Source organism: Barbatula barbatula, assembly GCF_947034865.1.
Source record: "Barbatula barbatula genome assembly, chromosome: 8".
Taxonomy (NCBI): domain Eukaryota; kingdom Metazoa; phylum Chordata; class Actinopteri; order Cypriniformes; family Nemacheilidae; genus Barbatula; species Barbatula barbatula.
The window spans coordinates 18631754-18647889 of NC_136771.1; the positions used below are offsets into that span (position 1 = coordinate 18631754).

The 16136-nt window shown below is 43.6% G+C and overlaps 1 protein-coding gene across 4 annotated transcripts in view; it reads right to left on the bottom strand.

Annotated features, from left to right (window-relative positions):
• Positions 1-7284: 7284 nt before the first annotated feature.
• spock3 (SPARC (osteonectin), cwcv and kazal like domains proteoglycan 3) overlaps positions 7285-16136 on the bottom strand; it is a gene marked incomplete at its 5' end in the record, with an annotated part of 30194 nt that continues 21342 nt past the window's right edge. For 2 of the 4 annotated variants that reach the window (XM_079463069.1, XM_079463067.1), the window contains 2 exons: positions 7320-9493; positions 9660-9797. In XM_079463069.1, coding sequence (XP_079319195.1) covers positions 9348-9493; positions 9660-9797 — 284 coding nt within the window. In that variant the 3' untranslated portion in view covers positions 7320-9347. Of the gene's footprint in view, positions 9497-9659; positions 9798-16136 lie in introns of all 4 variants that reach the window. The other 2 variants (XM_079463068.1, XM_079463066.1) reach the window with 2 other exon arrangements.

The window sequence follows — 16136 nt, forward strand, 5'->3', positions numbered from 1 at the left end:
ATGTTGTTGTAAGTGTTCACCATATTTCAATACAACATGGTTAAATACATCAAAATGGGAAAATTGTTCTAGAATAAAAACTCATTTTTTCAGCAAAGCATACATATGATGCATACCAGTATTATCTCTTGTTTATAAGAATTATCTATATGTTTATAAGTAAATGAACAGCAGCTACGCTAAGCAGCTTTCTTCCCTACCTCCAGATACCCATCCCGAAGGGAAACCACAGACTGCCGGCTCAAGTAGGACCACCTCGTGACACCCTCCCGAGAGAGCCTGTGGACTGACTGACAACTGGGACCCCATACAGAGGAAACTACAGATTACAGCTGCTCCAGCTGATTGTCACGGAGAACCTATTATGGACTTCATGTCAAAGTCTGCTTTATTGTCAATTCTGCCACATGTAGTACATACATATAAAGGATTGAAACTCTCAGACCCATGGTGCATACAAAAACATTACACAGAATAAATATATATATACATACATGCAAAATACAGATACATACAGATTATTATATATATATATATATATATATATATATATATATATATATATATATATATATATATGTTAAATAACCTTTTTACAATGTGCCATCCTCTTGCGAGATCCTGTTGACTTAACTGATCATCCCAGTTTCAGCCCAGACAATCTCTGTCAACAACCAAAAGCAAAGCTGGACTGTGGATCAATCTTCAAAATCCATCTCTGGTTGCCCATCTTGGTATCCACATAATGTACTGCACTGTTTGCACTGGCACATAGTCCAGCCGAAGAGTGTTCAGCCACTAATCTGCTATTTCTCTTCTCAGTATATTTGCACTTGAATGGTATTGGGTAAATACATCACATAGCCTACTTGTGCCGAAACATGCAGTACCTGCTGTACATCTGATTCATGCTTCCTCTTTTTGTGCTTTGGATCGCACAGTGATCTGTTTACTGTCAATGACCTTTCCCTTCATACAGACCAATGCTGAAGACTTCGATGCACATAATGGATAAAGACAACTATCTTGAACTGATGATGCCGTGTGTGTATCCACAATGGAACCCAAGCCCTTGTGAACTGAGCTGTTAATCTACAATCTTAGGATATCATAATGTTTAAAAGCTTACCTCTGTGTACAGTACTGAATGTGTGGTGTTCTCAATAATGATGTTCTCTGTAAGGAAGTGATACGATTCGGATACAGCTCTGTGTTTGTCTGCTGTAGGATAAATTAGTTTCTGTTCTCAAAAAGTGTTCGAGGAAATATCTTTAAAAAAGGAACAATTGAAAGCTAAAGCAAGAAGTGTTCATGTTGATAATATACTAAGCTAACTATGACAAGGGTCACCATCTGAATCTGAACAACATCTACAAAAACTTCTAAAATCTTTAAACTGCAGCAGCATGGCATGATTTCATACAAAGACTGTTTAATGCTGCCAGGAATGTATTTACATCAATATTACATGTTGTAAGATTGATATCATTTTAAATGCACAAATGTGTACATTTAAAAAAAAAATGCTAAAGCAAAGTTTAAGGCTGATGCTAATAAATTGCCATAAATTGGATGTTTGTTAATCGTATACAATGTGATTTGTTTTTTATAATAGGCCTGACATTAAAAAACATACATTTAAAACCTTTTTTGTACTACTTCTCACAGGCTACATCTGCAAATAGTTAACCAATAGAAATAATTTAAAAGATCCTGTGACTAAACCTCTACACGCTATTGGATATGTAAATTGTCGCTAAAACATCATAACTCCACCCCAAAGTAGTGCCTGCAACGAGGATCATGTATCATGTACCAATCGCTAGTAAACAACCTCTGAAGATGGCGGCACCAGCTCCGCTCCAGCACAAAACGTTCCGTGACATCGATTGACAAGCTCTATATGTTCAGCAGTCTGTGCTTTTATTGAGTATATAATGACACTATAGCAACATATTATGATAGTATAAATAAGGGGTTCCCAAACACAGGTTTAATCCGGTAGGCTATTTTATCGTACACCTTTTAAACAGAAAATAGGGAAAAAACACACATTCACTCCCTTTACTTAAAAGTTTAATTGCAATATCAAAATACCTTATTATTGGGCTGCACAATTATGACAGACTTGTTAATATTATTCCCCTTGTTGTTATTAATAATTTTGACCATCAGAGCCATTTCAGAGGTGGCTGAAAGAAGCAACCAAGTGGATTTGGCTCAAGGGGAATGACCCATGCTGGGGGACAAGTACCACTTGAGGGTGACATTTCGGAGTTGGTTGAGCACAAGACATAAGCCGAGGGCTGATCATCCAGCGGGCCGCCCATATGGAGGGTGTATGGTGTTTAAAAGGCCGAAACACCCAGTGATGCAAGGGCACACTACTGAAGAAGTGTCCTCTACCCAACTGCCCCGGAGTGTTACCCTTATTGGAGAGCTTCTGATAGTTGTGCTGCGTTCAAGACAGCTGGATAAAGGACATTTCCCACTTCCACCTGGAAGTTATTTTTGGAAAGGTGCTCTTTTAATGTTAAATACTTGTAATGTTTTAACACCACCAATAATTTGTGTAATTATTGTTTTAATGTTACTAAATACTTTTAATGTACCTAAATCCAGACGTAACTTTTGGGTTTGTGGTGGGAAATATCCCAAATACGAGGTGTTTTGAACGCAGCATGCTGCCTTCATGCTCTCGGAAATGTTGATGTCATAACTCCGAGCTGGTTGTGTTCAGGTGTTTTGTTGTTGGAAAGAATAGTGGCACCAGATCCATGCTTGCGTGTGTCTCCGGAAAACGTTATATGGTAATAGTTTTCAACCCTACATCCTACTATATAGTTTTACGAGTCAGCTTGCTGACTATTCTGGAATATTGGTGAAATACAGGCTATTTTTGCAGTTTATAAAACATAAAGTATGCTTCAAACGATTATTCATATGTAAATGTGTACTAATTTAACAACAAGGCAATGAAGCTGAAACTAATAAATCATAATAAATCAAACATAATCAAAATGATCATCTGTCTCCATCCTCATTGGGGTTGTCTATATTGGCTGGTTGGTTCTTGTCACATGACCTGCTTGCTGCCTTCTGAAAGTTGAGATTTTTTTCATCTCAATGCAGCACCGACGCCCCATTTCCTACATTTAAAGTAACGAGCATGCGGGCAGAAAACACGCGAAATGTGAATCGTGCCAAAAACCTCGCGGAAACGCGAGCAGCGCGCGGCACTATGAAAAGTTTAACTATAGGCCCTTTTCACATGACGTCACGCATCTTCCGTTCTTCAGCGAAGCAGTGTATCAAAACTGGAAGTTCTTTTTCTTTTTGGCAAAACAGAAGTTATGATACACTGCTTTGCGAAAAGGTGAAAGTTGAATGACGTCATTGTGAAAAGGGCCTATTTCCATCTCGATGTGGCACCAGATCACATTGTGGTAAAACAGCTGTTTTAGGCAACAGTCTGATTTGATGCTTTTAATAAGTCCTTATAATGATGTACACGTGTATCATAAATGTTGATGTAATACAGTAGATGTTAATGTAACACATCAGATGTCCTTATTGTATCTCTTCTATTTTTCCTTCTCATTTTAAAGGTGATGTTTGAATTTTGTCTACACAAAGATGATCATTGTTTAATAGTGTCATAGAGTCATGGTATTTAAACTTTTGGAGATTTCACTCAGTCAGTGTATTACTAATGATTGATGTAAAATAGGATATGAGGAAGTGTTATTTGAGCAATAATTGTAAGCCTGTGGGGAGTGTGAATCATGACCATGTCTACGGACATTTGTTGGCAAATTCTGCGTTGCAACATATCTAAAACTGTCTATTAAGAAATGGAAAATTCCGTCATCATTTACTCACCCTCAAGTTGTTCCAAACTTTATAAATGAACACCTAGAAAGATATTTGGAAGAATGTTATACATTTTCTGTTCTAGGACATTTTTTATGATTATGAATGTGTAGGACAGCAGACAGTTCTGTGGCACTTTCGACTACCATTGTATTTTTCCTACTGGAATCAATGGGGTCCAAGAACTGATAACAAGCATTCTTTCAAATAAATTTCTCTGCGTTCTTCAGATCAAAGACATTTATGACACAATTTTCATTTCCGGGTGAACTATCCCTACAACACTGAATGATTGATTCTTTATCTATTCCTTTAAGTTCTCCTCTGATACTGTACTGGCAAATGCTTTGCTTCAACTGAGGGTTAAAATATAACAAGGTGACAAATCAACACCTCACTTTTTAATATGTGTTTCCTTCTGCCCTCTCCGGCTACATCATTGTGTAAATATTATATTTCAGCCCATCATGACTAACCCTTTGTTCATCTTGCACTGTACCTTAAGTTTTCTTTGTTGCATATAAAATATAGCAAAATATAAATCCTACAAAGAAGAAATTTTAGATTTTAGGAAAAGGAAATATTGTTAACACTGTTTTTCATCTCTCACTCAGCATCTTTTTATTTGTGTGTGTGTGTCTGTGTGCACGTCTGGTTGTTTCATTCATTTGTATTGATGAATGGATCAGGAGATTTAAGTGGATGAGTTGCATTGATCTGTTCTAAACACACACACACACACACGTACACATCACCTCAATAAACAACAGTTTCAGGGGAAAACAGCGTCTCTGTTTTCCACCCTCGCTTTTTTCCTTCTTCCCACCTCTTCATTTCTTTCTGCACCTTTCTTTTTCAATCATGACTGTTATTATTACACTATTCTTCTGCTGGTTAAAGCCTTTTATGTCTCTGATAACTGGAAAGCACCGGTTTCCCCACACGTTCACTGAAATGCTTATTTCAGGAAACGCACACCAAGTTTCCACTCACAGCTTTTGTCATACTTTGTTTTTTTGTCCCTCCTGTTCTGCTATTTAATATTTTTAGCTTCCTATGGATTAGCATCTCCCAACAGATGTAAACTTGAGAAAGCCAGGCATTTCTGTAAACATATTAGGCCTAAACAAATTCGAAAACAAAATTATGATCATAGTTTACCGAAATTTGTGTAATTTCAAACCTGTATGACCTTTCCTTCTGCAAAACACCAAAATATATTTTGTTACCACAGAAACATTTCTAAAAATATATTTAGTGTTCCGCAGAAGAAATAATAACATACAGTAAAATACAGGTTTAGAACCACATGTGGGGGTGTTAATGATGACAGAATTTTATTTCTGTGTGACCTATCCCTTTAAGATAAATTAAATTAATTATAACTGTATGAATGTTTTTAGGTTTTACCTATAATGGATCTGTTTCGTTCTTTTAGCTGGTAGTTGCGATGGTTGCGCTTAATGTAATACAGCACATTTTATTGCATTGCGTGCCTGTCTCTTTAAAGACTCAGAATTGAACAAAGTGGCATCTGTCTTTAAGTGTGCCATCAAGTAGTTACAAACTATAACTCTCCCTGGTCTTATTTTCTCCGGTTGCTAAGCGATGCTGGAAGTACTTTATCACCCAATGCAATTTCACCTCCATCACTTTTCTATTGGGAACAGAAGAGACGCACACACAAATAGATCAATAGGACCCCTAGGGAAGATTAGGGGCTGTATTTTGCATTTACCGGAAAATCTCTGCTTGGGTGAAAAACTATTTAAAAACGGGTTTGATGATAACTGCACAAAGTGATATAAACTATAAATCGATGAGCATCAGGGAAGAGCTGTGTTGGCCATGTGACCACTTCATTTTTAATGGGCTTCTTAAACGCTGATATGAGCAGAAAGAATCCACCAGCAAGATAAGGGAGGTGGAACGCGCATTGATCGGAGCTAATGATTTTCACATTAAATTGGAGGAAAGGACAGAGACAAAGAGACCGAGAGAACAGAGATGGGGGATGTTTCTTCCTCTTTTTATCCTACTCTGGAAACGATGTATAAAAGCCTGCAAAAAAGTTTTTTCTTTTATAGGCCACTTCGAAAAATGTAGTGAACGAACTTCCTGTTTAGATTTGTAACATTACATTACACAAACATTTGAACTAAATACAACCAACAGAAACTTTTAAATATTTAATTTTTTTATATATGTAAGATTAAAAAACAAACCCGGAAGTGCTTTTGGCCAGTGTTTACATCTTGCCAATTGGTCTATAGCAACATAAAAATACACAAATAAATGATAAAATGATGAATGCACGTAACTAAAATAAACAACAACTAAAATCCAAAATAAAAGGTAATTCAAAATATGAGTGAAACTAAAAATAAAACAAACAACAAAACGTTCAAAAACGTTGGTGCAGAACACTCTATGGACGTTCAAGATATTTATGTAATAAATATACAACGTAATATGTTCAGTGTATTATGTTAGAATTATTGAAAACATATTGGTCAAATATACATTTAAAATTACATTAGTATAGTCAAGTTTGAGTAAATTACATTGGTTCAATGTGATTGTGATTATTCCAATAGAATAAGTTTGACTGCATCCAACAAACATGACTAGATAAAGCTATATCAAAGCAATACTGTTTGCAATTTGCAGTTCAGTTTTCTTTAAGCATGCAGTTCAATTTCACAATATATAAGGAAACTGATCTTGTATTGATGTTTAAAGCATGACCAAAATGAGCAGTGTTATTATTTTATTGTACATAGAACATGTTTCCTTCCCTGAGAGGTTTGTGTGCTTGCATTAAACTGTATTTCTAGGCTCTGCTTGCTTGCTAGAATACTGTACTACATTCGCATCCTGGATGCATTGTGTGTGTTTGACTTTAATCCCAAGCTAGCAGTAGTTTTGTGATCTTTTAGGGCAGGAAGGGGAAACGCTGCTACATGAAAACCCTTTCTGTTTATCCAGTTGGTTCCTTGTACAGATCTGCTGACAAACCACATATACGCATATGAACACAAAAACTCTCACACCACATAGTGTAACATGCTTCACATGTGCATTATTAAAACTGCTAGACATGTTTGTTTAAACTATGTTCTCTTTTTATAATTTTAATTTATTTCAGCAAGTGATAAAGGACTGCAATTTTGACCTACAGACATATACGCACATAACCATACACACAAGCTAACACATTAAATGACAGGTGCATCATTATGTTTTAATGATAAAAATGTGTCCAACCCCTCAGATGTCCCACTTTATGAGTGATTACGTGTGTGTGTGTGTGTGTGTGTGTACTGAATTGAAATTGTGGCACATAAAATATTTAAATTACATTTATACATAATGCAGCACTGACCGGACCAGACACACCGTCTTTCTTTTCCACACATACACGAACTGCGAGAGAAGTTCAGTTTTGGTCTGTGTAACTTTATTTCAGCAAATTAAATGTAGACATAAAAAAACAAACATTGTGTTATCTGCATGATAACAGCTGGACAGATGACAACACTGATAAAGGTTTCTCAGACCTCTGTAACTGACTATCATCAATAACTCATTAGACAGAATTACAGGCTTTCTCAAATAACACCACAATGTCCATACAAGGAAATCGGTATCTTCATATGCACATCGTGAAACAAGACAAAAAATGCAAAAGCACTGAGAGGAACGAGGAGAATAGGTGACAACAGCGTCTACTGTACATTTTCTTGTCTACAGTAACATAAACTACTCATGTTGACCTTCTCTCATAGACCAAAACAACAGAGAGAACATGAGGTTAAAACCTCTCATTTTTAAGCTCTGTATGGCAGTTCTACATTCTACCTCTATCTCTTGTTTTTCAGACCGTCCCCCATCTTGTGTTCATCCATGTTACGTTAAAGGCACCTCATGCCCACGACAGCCAAATGGTTCACAAGGTAAGTGTGGTGTGCGTGTGTGGGGGAATTGTTTGTTGTGTATGTTAACATAAGCGCACATTTAAATTAACAAACACTATAGTCAGACATTTTTGACTGTCGTTTGTTACAGTGTATCATGCGTATAGGTCTGTCAACGTAAATGTGTGGCGAATTGTGTAATGTCAATTCAATGCTTTTTCTGTCACAATATTTTATTTTTCTTCTTTGCAGATGTCGATCCTGTATATATAATTAAATGATTATTCTATATATATTGAGTTATTCGAATACTTAACCATGTACATAATTTAATCAAACATTTTACAGTCCTATGTTGAACTTTAAAGGTAAACCTTTTTATAAAAGCGTTCTCTCATATTGTATTCTGTATTTATTCTAACTGTATATCCTGCACTTGCTAACTGCACTTCTGGTTAGACCTAAACTACATTTCGTTACACTGTACTTGTATACGTGTAATGACAATAAAGTTGAATCTAATCTAATCTAAAGACATTAGAATTCTGATCCATTTGCTGTTTTTAATGTGAAAATGTCTGCATATGATCAACCCCCAGAGACTTTTCTATAGTATAATTTGAGAAAGCAGTTCATCCCTTTTTCCAAGTCACATCTAATTGATTTTTTTTGTATCTCCCAGTTGATCTTCCAAATGTATTAATGATGGCTATCAAAAACAAGCTCAAGATTGTCCATTCTCCAACAAAAACTGTTAAATTTTACACAATTCATCTGGAAGTTTTCACTATCCTGACCGAAGAGTGTATGTGTAAGAATGTTTAAAAAAAGATTTATTTTATATTTTATACCATATTGAAAAATCATCAAACACCTCTATTATATCCTTTGGCCGATGTGAGGCGTCGCTTCAGCAGATCTGATAGTGAAGGGGCGGGACTCTTCGGATTCTAAAGCAGATTTGATTGGACCAGAACTTTGAAGAGAGGCTAAAGTGTGGCGTGATGTCATGAAATTTCTAGATTGTTTTGAGCGCACGTGCCTTACTGTCAGTTTCTAACGCTTATATCTTCTAAATGTGAATTTTGTCAGCATTTAGGGGCAATTCAGTTTATTGACATCCAATTGATTTTTAATAAAAGGAATTCATTTTTATTTCAGTGGGGTTTTAAAAAAACGTCATAATTTACAAATGGCAATTTGTGTGTGTGTGTGTGCTTATGCATGTATTTTGAATGTTTTTTTTTTGTGTGCATTTTCAAAAGTGCGAACCTTCATTTTTCCCACACCAGACGAATTCTGCATTTCTGAATTCCAAGGTCTGTCAAATAGACTTATTCATTTTGGATAAACATAACAACTTAAAGAATGAAACATGGATATCGAATATCGGTATTAATTTTGTACAAATGTTATACAGCACTGGGGTAGATGAACCCTTTAGTAATGTTAGTATTCTGCCAAGGTCACCTAGAAACGTGCTTTTTTTAGACCAAACAAAAGTCTTTTTATTTGGCTCCTTAGTTTTACATTTTTTTATTAAAAAAGAAAAACGGATTACGACAGGTACCCGTCCTCATCATCGACCTGTTCGTATTCATCATCATCGTCATCTCCCATCTCCTCTTCATCATTTAAAACATCACCATCCTCATCGTCTGATGGCAGAGGGTCACCGCTGCCAAAATCTCCGGAAGATTCCACTGCTAAAGAGAAAGTAAGTAGCTCTTTTTAATTCAGCTTTTAAAAAAAGTGTAAATGTATATATTTCTAAATGTATACAATACTTCTACAGCATGTATTAAATATACAGCTCACAAATCATTAAATGTTTTCTCAAATCTTGATATACTGTATCACATCTCTCACCACAGTCAGCCGGCCCATGGGTATGAGACCCTGTAACCTCATTTCCATAACGGTCGGCACACCAGCACTGCCCACTGCTGCCATGACACTGGTGGGGTTTATAGAATCCATCCTCATCACAGGAGGGGATATACGGTCCTACACATGAAAATCAGACCCAATGTCAGTTATTACATCACACGTTCAAGATTCAGATCAGGTTCACATATTCAATCGAGAGCGAGAGTGTCTCAGAGAGAGATGATGTATTCAATGTAAGAGAACATAAGTCACCTCTGAGAAGTCTCTCACACATTCGATGCGTTTCAACTTCACAGTCACCATAGTAAAAAAAAATGTATCTTTCTTTTTCCGTCTCTTTATAATTCAGTGCTGGAAGCCATAGAACCGTCACTGCTCATTGCACTCAGGGGAGAAACAGCGGTTAAAAATATCCTTCTTTTCATGTCCAATTTCCCCTCATCTCATTCCCCTGCTCAAATTAAACACGCGACCTCCAGAGAAAAAGAATCGGCGGCAGTTTCTAGCTTTTAACAGAATTAATGTTGCTTTTCCTGATGTTGTTTTAACAACCTGATGTTACTGTAACTGTCAGGCTGTGAAGCCATTGTGATGCGCTGAAGGTGTTTAAATTTCAATCAGTGGTCAAAAGTTATGTTGTTTTCATTGTGCAATCCAAGTAGTATCAAATATACAGCAGTTTTTTTTATGAAGTAATAATAACATAAAAAATACACCTAACTAACACGGTGAAACACACTAAAAATATGATATCAAATAAAAAACAAGACATTTAAATATTTAGTAAATATATTTATATATATTGATATTTATCAGTTTTTGCAAATAAACTTCATTTTTAATGTACAGTAGCCTATTGTGCAAAAGTCTTAGGCCATCGTTACATTTCAGCTATGGACTTTATAAAATGATTGTATTCTCTGTATTAGAATAAAACTAGAAAATACAGGATTTTTTGTAAGCGTATTCAAAAAAGCTTCTATAGGCTAAAGGGGCAAGTATTTAGCGTGACATCCCCGCCCCTTCTTAAATGTGAAGCGTAATGGATCCCTTATTTCTAATTCTTTCTAATGACTTCAGGATAATCTCCTAAAAAGAGTTCAAGCTGTTCTTAGTGCCAAGAGATGTCACACTAAATACTTTTATACTATATATGCTAATACTAAATAGACTTTTAGCTGTAAAAGATAATTATATTTTTTGTACTTTTGTGAACATATTTCCTCTATTTTCTGTTTATAAAGAGACCAACATGGACATGGATGGTCAATGTTAAATAACATGCTAAAACAACAATGATAATGGTGGCCTAAGACTTTCGCTCAATGCTGTCTGACCCGACAAATTATTTGCGAAATTGTAAACACATATACAGCAATAATGTGTATTCAAAAAGCACTTTTGGGTTACACTGGATAATCGCAGGCGCTATGTAGGGCTTGCGGGATAAATACTTAAAAAACGCACGCGATTAAGGCAATTTACTACGAGTTTTTGTGCAGTTCTTCAGTGAAGTACGGTTAATGCTGCTGCATCTGAAAGCCAGAGGGCACTCTTGCACAGAAACTCCAATTAAGCCCCACAGTAGAACAACTGCACACGTAAGGTGCGTACCAATTCGCGCACATATGCACTATTCTACGCCATTTTGTCGTATACATAGTATGAGTGGTGGTTTCACATGAAAATGATATAAAAAGTAGTGCACTTTAAGTACCTGGATGATGCACTATTTCAACCAAAAATATGAAGTGTGGAACTTGTGGACACTTCACGCACTCAACGGTAGCAGTTCCCTTTCTGTCGGTCTCTCGACGTTGTGTCGAAGCCGACAGATGGGGTTCGCCCTTGAGAACCAATCGTCTCTGACTATTTTGAAAAGGCCAATGAAATTGGCGAATGAAATTTGCATGCCGGGCTCCGCCCCCGGATATCCGGGTATAAAAGGGGAGCCGGCGTGCTCATTCATTCACCTTTTGTTCTTCGGAGCCTTCGCATCTGATGACATTCTTCGAATTGCCGATTTCTACGACGCGGTGCAGCGGAGATTCCCCTGGGCGTCCTGGCAGTTCCTGAGGTATTTTTCTAAAAGAGCAATTTCCTCAGCGTGGCATTGCCCGCTGATCTCTTGGGTGCAGTACACTCATCGAGGACGGGGACGGACACGGTGGTTGCCGCAAGTGTTCGGGGGTCCGATCACTGTGGCAGCCTCGTGGATTCGTCCTGCCCGCACGGCGCGCGGATGGCTATTCAGACGTTGCGTCACTGCGCGCGGATGGCTAGTCAGAAGTTGCGTCACTGCGGGCGGACGGCTATTCAGACGTTGCGTCACGTTGGCTACGTTCTGTCAAGAGCAAGCCACCACCTCGTTTGCTTCCCGTTCTGTGACCGCAGCGGCTACGGCCCTGCCGTCAGCGGCGGCGAGCAGCGAGGGTGATGTGGGGATTATCGTGAGCGTTAATCCGTCAGCCGGTCGGCTCGCGGACCGCTCGCGCCCCGTCTCGCTTGTTTAGCAGGTCCCCAAGGATGGTCCTAAGCCATCTTATTCCTCAGCCACGCGCTCGGACACGAGCCGTGGAGATGAGGTGTCTCTTGCAACATCGGAGCGCGACCTGCTGGCATCAGACTCTGGCGATTCCCTGAAGCTCCCTCCCTCGGGAGGTCGAGCACAGGTGAGAGCAGACGTCAAGATGTCAGCCATGCTCGCTCGGACCGCCGTGAGCGTCGGGTTGCGGTGCAGCCCTGGTGCTCGCGGCTGGGTACTCGCACATTGGGCCCGGCTCAAGTGCCAAGTTTTACCGAGCTGCATAAGGAGTTCAGTAAGACCTGGAGCGTCCCTTTCGGCGCGCTTCCGTCTAGCTGACTCTATCGCCCTCTCTTCCCTCGGGGCGGGGAGGCAGCTAGGGACTATGTCAATGCACCCTGGGTGGAGCATGCAGTCGCGGGTATCCGCAGACGGCGGCCACCTGGGGGGCTTGACCTAGACTCACCGTCCAGGGCATGTAAGGTCTCAACATCTCTGGTGTTGAGGCTGGCAGTGCCGTGGACCAAGCTGCCTCCACTCTTACGCATGGCCTTCCTGCAGGCCAGGGCGCTAAAGAGAGCCCCACGGGGTAAGACCGACCCAAGTAGTGCCGCCGCCGACTGGCCCTCCGGGGACCGCGGTGGCAGCGCAGGCTGGGTCGGACGATGTCCACATCAGTGGCCCGGAAAGATGCCTCGGACCCAATCTTGCGCAGGGGGGCGATGTCGAGAAAGGCCACTTTCCCGACTCCCCTCTCGCAAGGTCGGCTGATTGGTGGCGCTGTCAAGGACTGCTCCAGCAGCCTTTTGACAGTGTAGAAACAGACCGGCCTGCTGTGACCCGGCCGCCTTTCGGCCGTCGAGGTCTCGCACGTGGTCTGCCCCCAGCAGCCCTGGCCTTCTCCAGCGTCGACTCCGGTTCTGGTGCCCCCGCAGGTGGCCCCCCGGAGGAGGACGTCAAGAGAAGGACCACTTAGAGAGATTGAACCATCGGGCCCGACCCAGCCTGGGTTGCTGGATGGTCGGACTGGGGCGGTCCCTGCCGCGTCCCAAACACCTTCTGGGCCCCTTCGGGGGCCTAGTGCCCGCCTTCTCACAAGGAGAGGTCTCTCTCTGGGTCCCACTTGCAGCCGCTCTCACCCTCTGAAAGATGGTGTTCGGCAACTCGACGTTGCGTCGTGGCGGCACGCAATGACGAGTATAAAGCAGCCCTCAGCACTCTCGCTTCGACGGTGCGTCGAGCTGCGCCATCGCCTGGCAGGTGATTTAGCGGAGCCGTTCCCCCCGGGGAGAACAGCACTGCTAGTCATTGAACCAACCCCCGCGGGTTGATGAAGTAGATCGCAGCCCCCCCTGTGAGGTCTCTGGGTGCTTGGTTAGCATTTCAAACCATCACGGTGGCTGGGAGTGTGGTCCGTCTCGGCATTCGATCCAGCTCGCCAGACCTCCGCCGGACTTCAGGCATCCTCTTACCTCAGCAGAGGCAGGGATGTTCCTGTGCTCCAGGCCGGGGCTGCCACCCCTCTGGCGAAGGCGATCGAACCGTCCCCTCGGCCGAGATGTCCAGTGGCTTCGACAGCCGCACTTCATCATCCCCAAAACCAGGGGTCGCTGCATACCTTGAGCAGCACCTTGCAAGGGTGCCGTTCGAGAGGCGCAGAAGCGCATCCTGGTGTCTGTCAGACGCCAGGAGTGGTTCATGACAACTGACCGCATACTCTCATGTACAGTTCCCTCGGCACTGTCGAGGGGCTGGCATGTCAGTAAACGGGTCAGCCGGGAAAAAGAGAGCAGCTCTCCCTGGCGCGGAGCTCCCCCTTTTCCTGGTAGAGAACTCAACACTGTCTCCATGACGGCGTGCTCGCTCACGAGCACGCACAGTCAGTGCTGAGCTGCTTGAACTTTCAGGCAGCAGCCAGCGGTCCCCTGAAATCAGTTTCAGAGGCTCCTGGGCATGGTGTCCTCGGGGGTGGCCTGTCCCCCTCGGGTTGACGCACATGGGACCGCGACAGCACTGACTACAGAGATGAGTTCCCTGGAGAGCGTGGCGCACCGGCAGTAGGCGTATCGTCATTACACCTGCTGCCGTCGCATCCTAACCCCGAGCAGGTCTTGAGGCCGGTCGTGGAACGACAGACACCTCCCTACGGGGTGCGGGTGCGGTGTGCAATGGGCGCGCAGTGTCGGGTCGCCGGACGGGCCCCCGCCTGCGTTGGCAGATCACTGCCTTCAAGTTGCTAGCTGTCCTGCTTGCACTGATGAGGCTCCGGCCTCTCGTGCAGAGCCAGCATACTGGCCCGGACAGCACGACCGGCGTAGCGTACTAAACCTCAGGGTGGCACTCGCTCGCTGCAGTCATCGCAACTCGCCCAAAACGCCTCCTCCCGTGGAGACAGCAGGTGGCAAAGCCCCTGCAGGTCACATGCCCACCGGGCGTCCTGAACCAGACAGCCAAGCGCTCTCTCGTCAGTTGACACCCCGTGGGAAGTGATGACTCCACCCCTGCGGGCTGGCCTGGGTGTGGTTTGGGCGGGCACAGGGGGACCTGTCGCCTCCCTGAACACCACCCAGTACCGCTGGGCATTCCTTGGATGAGGACCCCCTCGACACGGAGGCCCTAGCGCGCAGCCTCCAGTGGAGACAGCAGGTGGCAAAGCCCCTGCAGGTCACATGACCACCGGATGTCCTGAACCAGACAGCCAAGCGCTCTCTCGTCAGTTGACGCCTCGTGGGAAGTGACGACTCCACCCCTGGTGGAGACAGCAGGTGGCAAGGCCCCTGCAGGTCACACGCCACCGGGTGTCCTGAACCAGACAGCCAAGCGCTCTCTCGTCAGTTGACACCTCGTGCGAAGTGACGACTCCACCACTGCGGCCGGCTTGGGTGTGGTTTGGGCGGGCACAGGTGGACCTGTTGCCTCCCTGAACACCCCCCAGTGCCGCTGGGCACTCCCTGGTCGAGGCTCCCCCCTCGACACGGAGGCCCTAGCGCGCAGCTTGCCGCGGGACAAGCCGAACTACGCTTCCCCCCAGTGAGCTTCATTGCGCAGGTCCTGTGCAAGGTCTGGGAAGGGAGTATCAAGTGCTGCTAGTTGCGCCTTACGGGCCCAACTACACTTGGTCCTCGGAGCTAATACTCCTGACGACAACTCCCCCTGGCCAAATCCCCTGGCGAAGGGCCTACTCGCAGGGGATGGACACGTTGTGGCGTTCGAGCCGGACCTCTGGGTCTGGCTCCTGGATGGGACGAGGAGTTCCTGGATGACCTACCCCCCTCAGTGGTGGAGACTGTCACTCAGGCAAGGGCCATGCCCACAAGGCTGGATGCCTTTAAGTGGCGCCCCTTCTCGTCCTGGTGCTCTTCTCGAGGAGAAGACCCGCGGAATTGCTCGCTCAGGAACGTGCTGTCCTATTGCAGGAGAGGCTGGGGAGTAATCTCCCCTTCCACATTGGAACGTGGGTACCCGCTGTCGCGGTTATCACGTACCAGTTGCTGGTGAGCCTCTGGGGCGGCATGACCTGATTATTAGGTTCCTCTAGGGCGCGAGGGGCTAAGGCCTCGTCCGCGCCCCGTACCCTCTTGGGACCTTAAGGTGGACCTTTGGGTCCCCTTTTTTCGGGCCCTGCCGAGAGCCCCTTCCTCGTTCTGCGAGGGGGGTTGGCTCTCCTGCTGGGGCTCGAGTCCATCCAGAGGGTGAGGCACCTGCAAGCATTCCGTGTCCACCGATTGCCAAATTTCAGGCCCGGTGACTCTCACGTGATCCTGAGACCCCGGCCGACTTACGTGCCCAAAGTTCCGCCGCCCCCCTTTGGGACTAGGTGGTGAACTTGCAGGCGCTCCCACACCGGGAGAAAGACCCAACCTGTACGTGGGGTGTCCAGTAAGCGCATTGCGCCTCTACTCGAACCACACTGAGGGCTTCAAGGCCCTGAG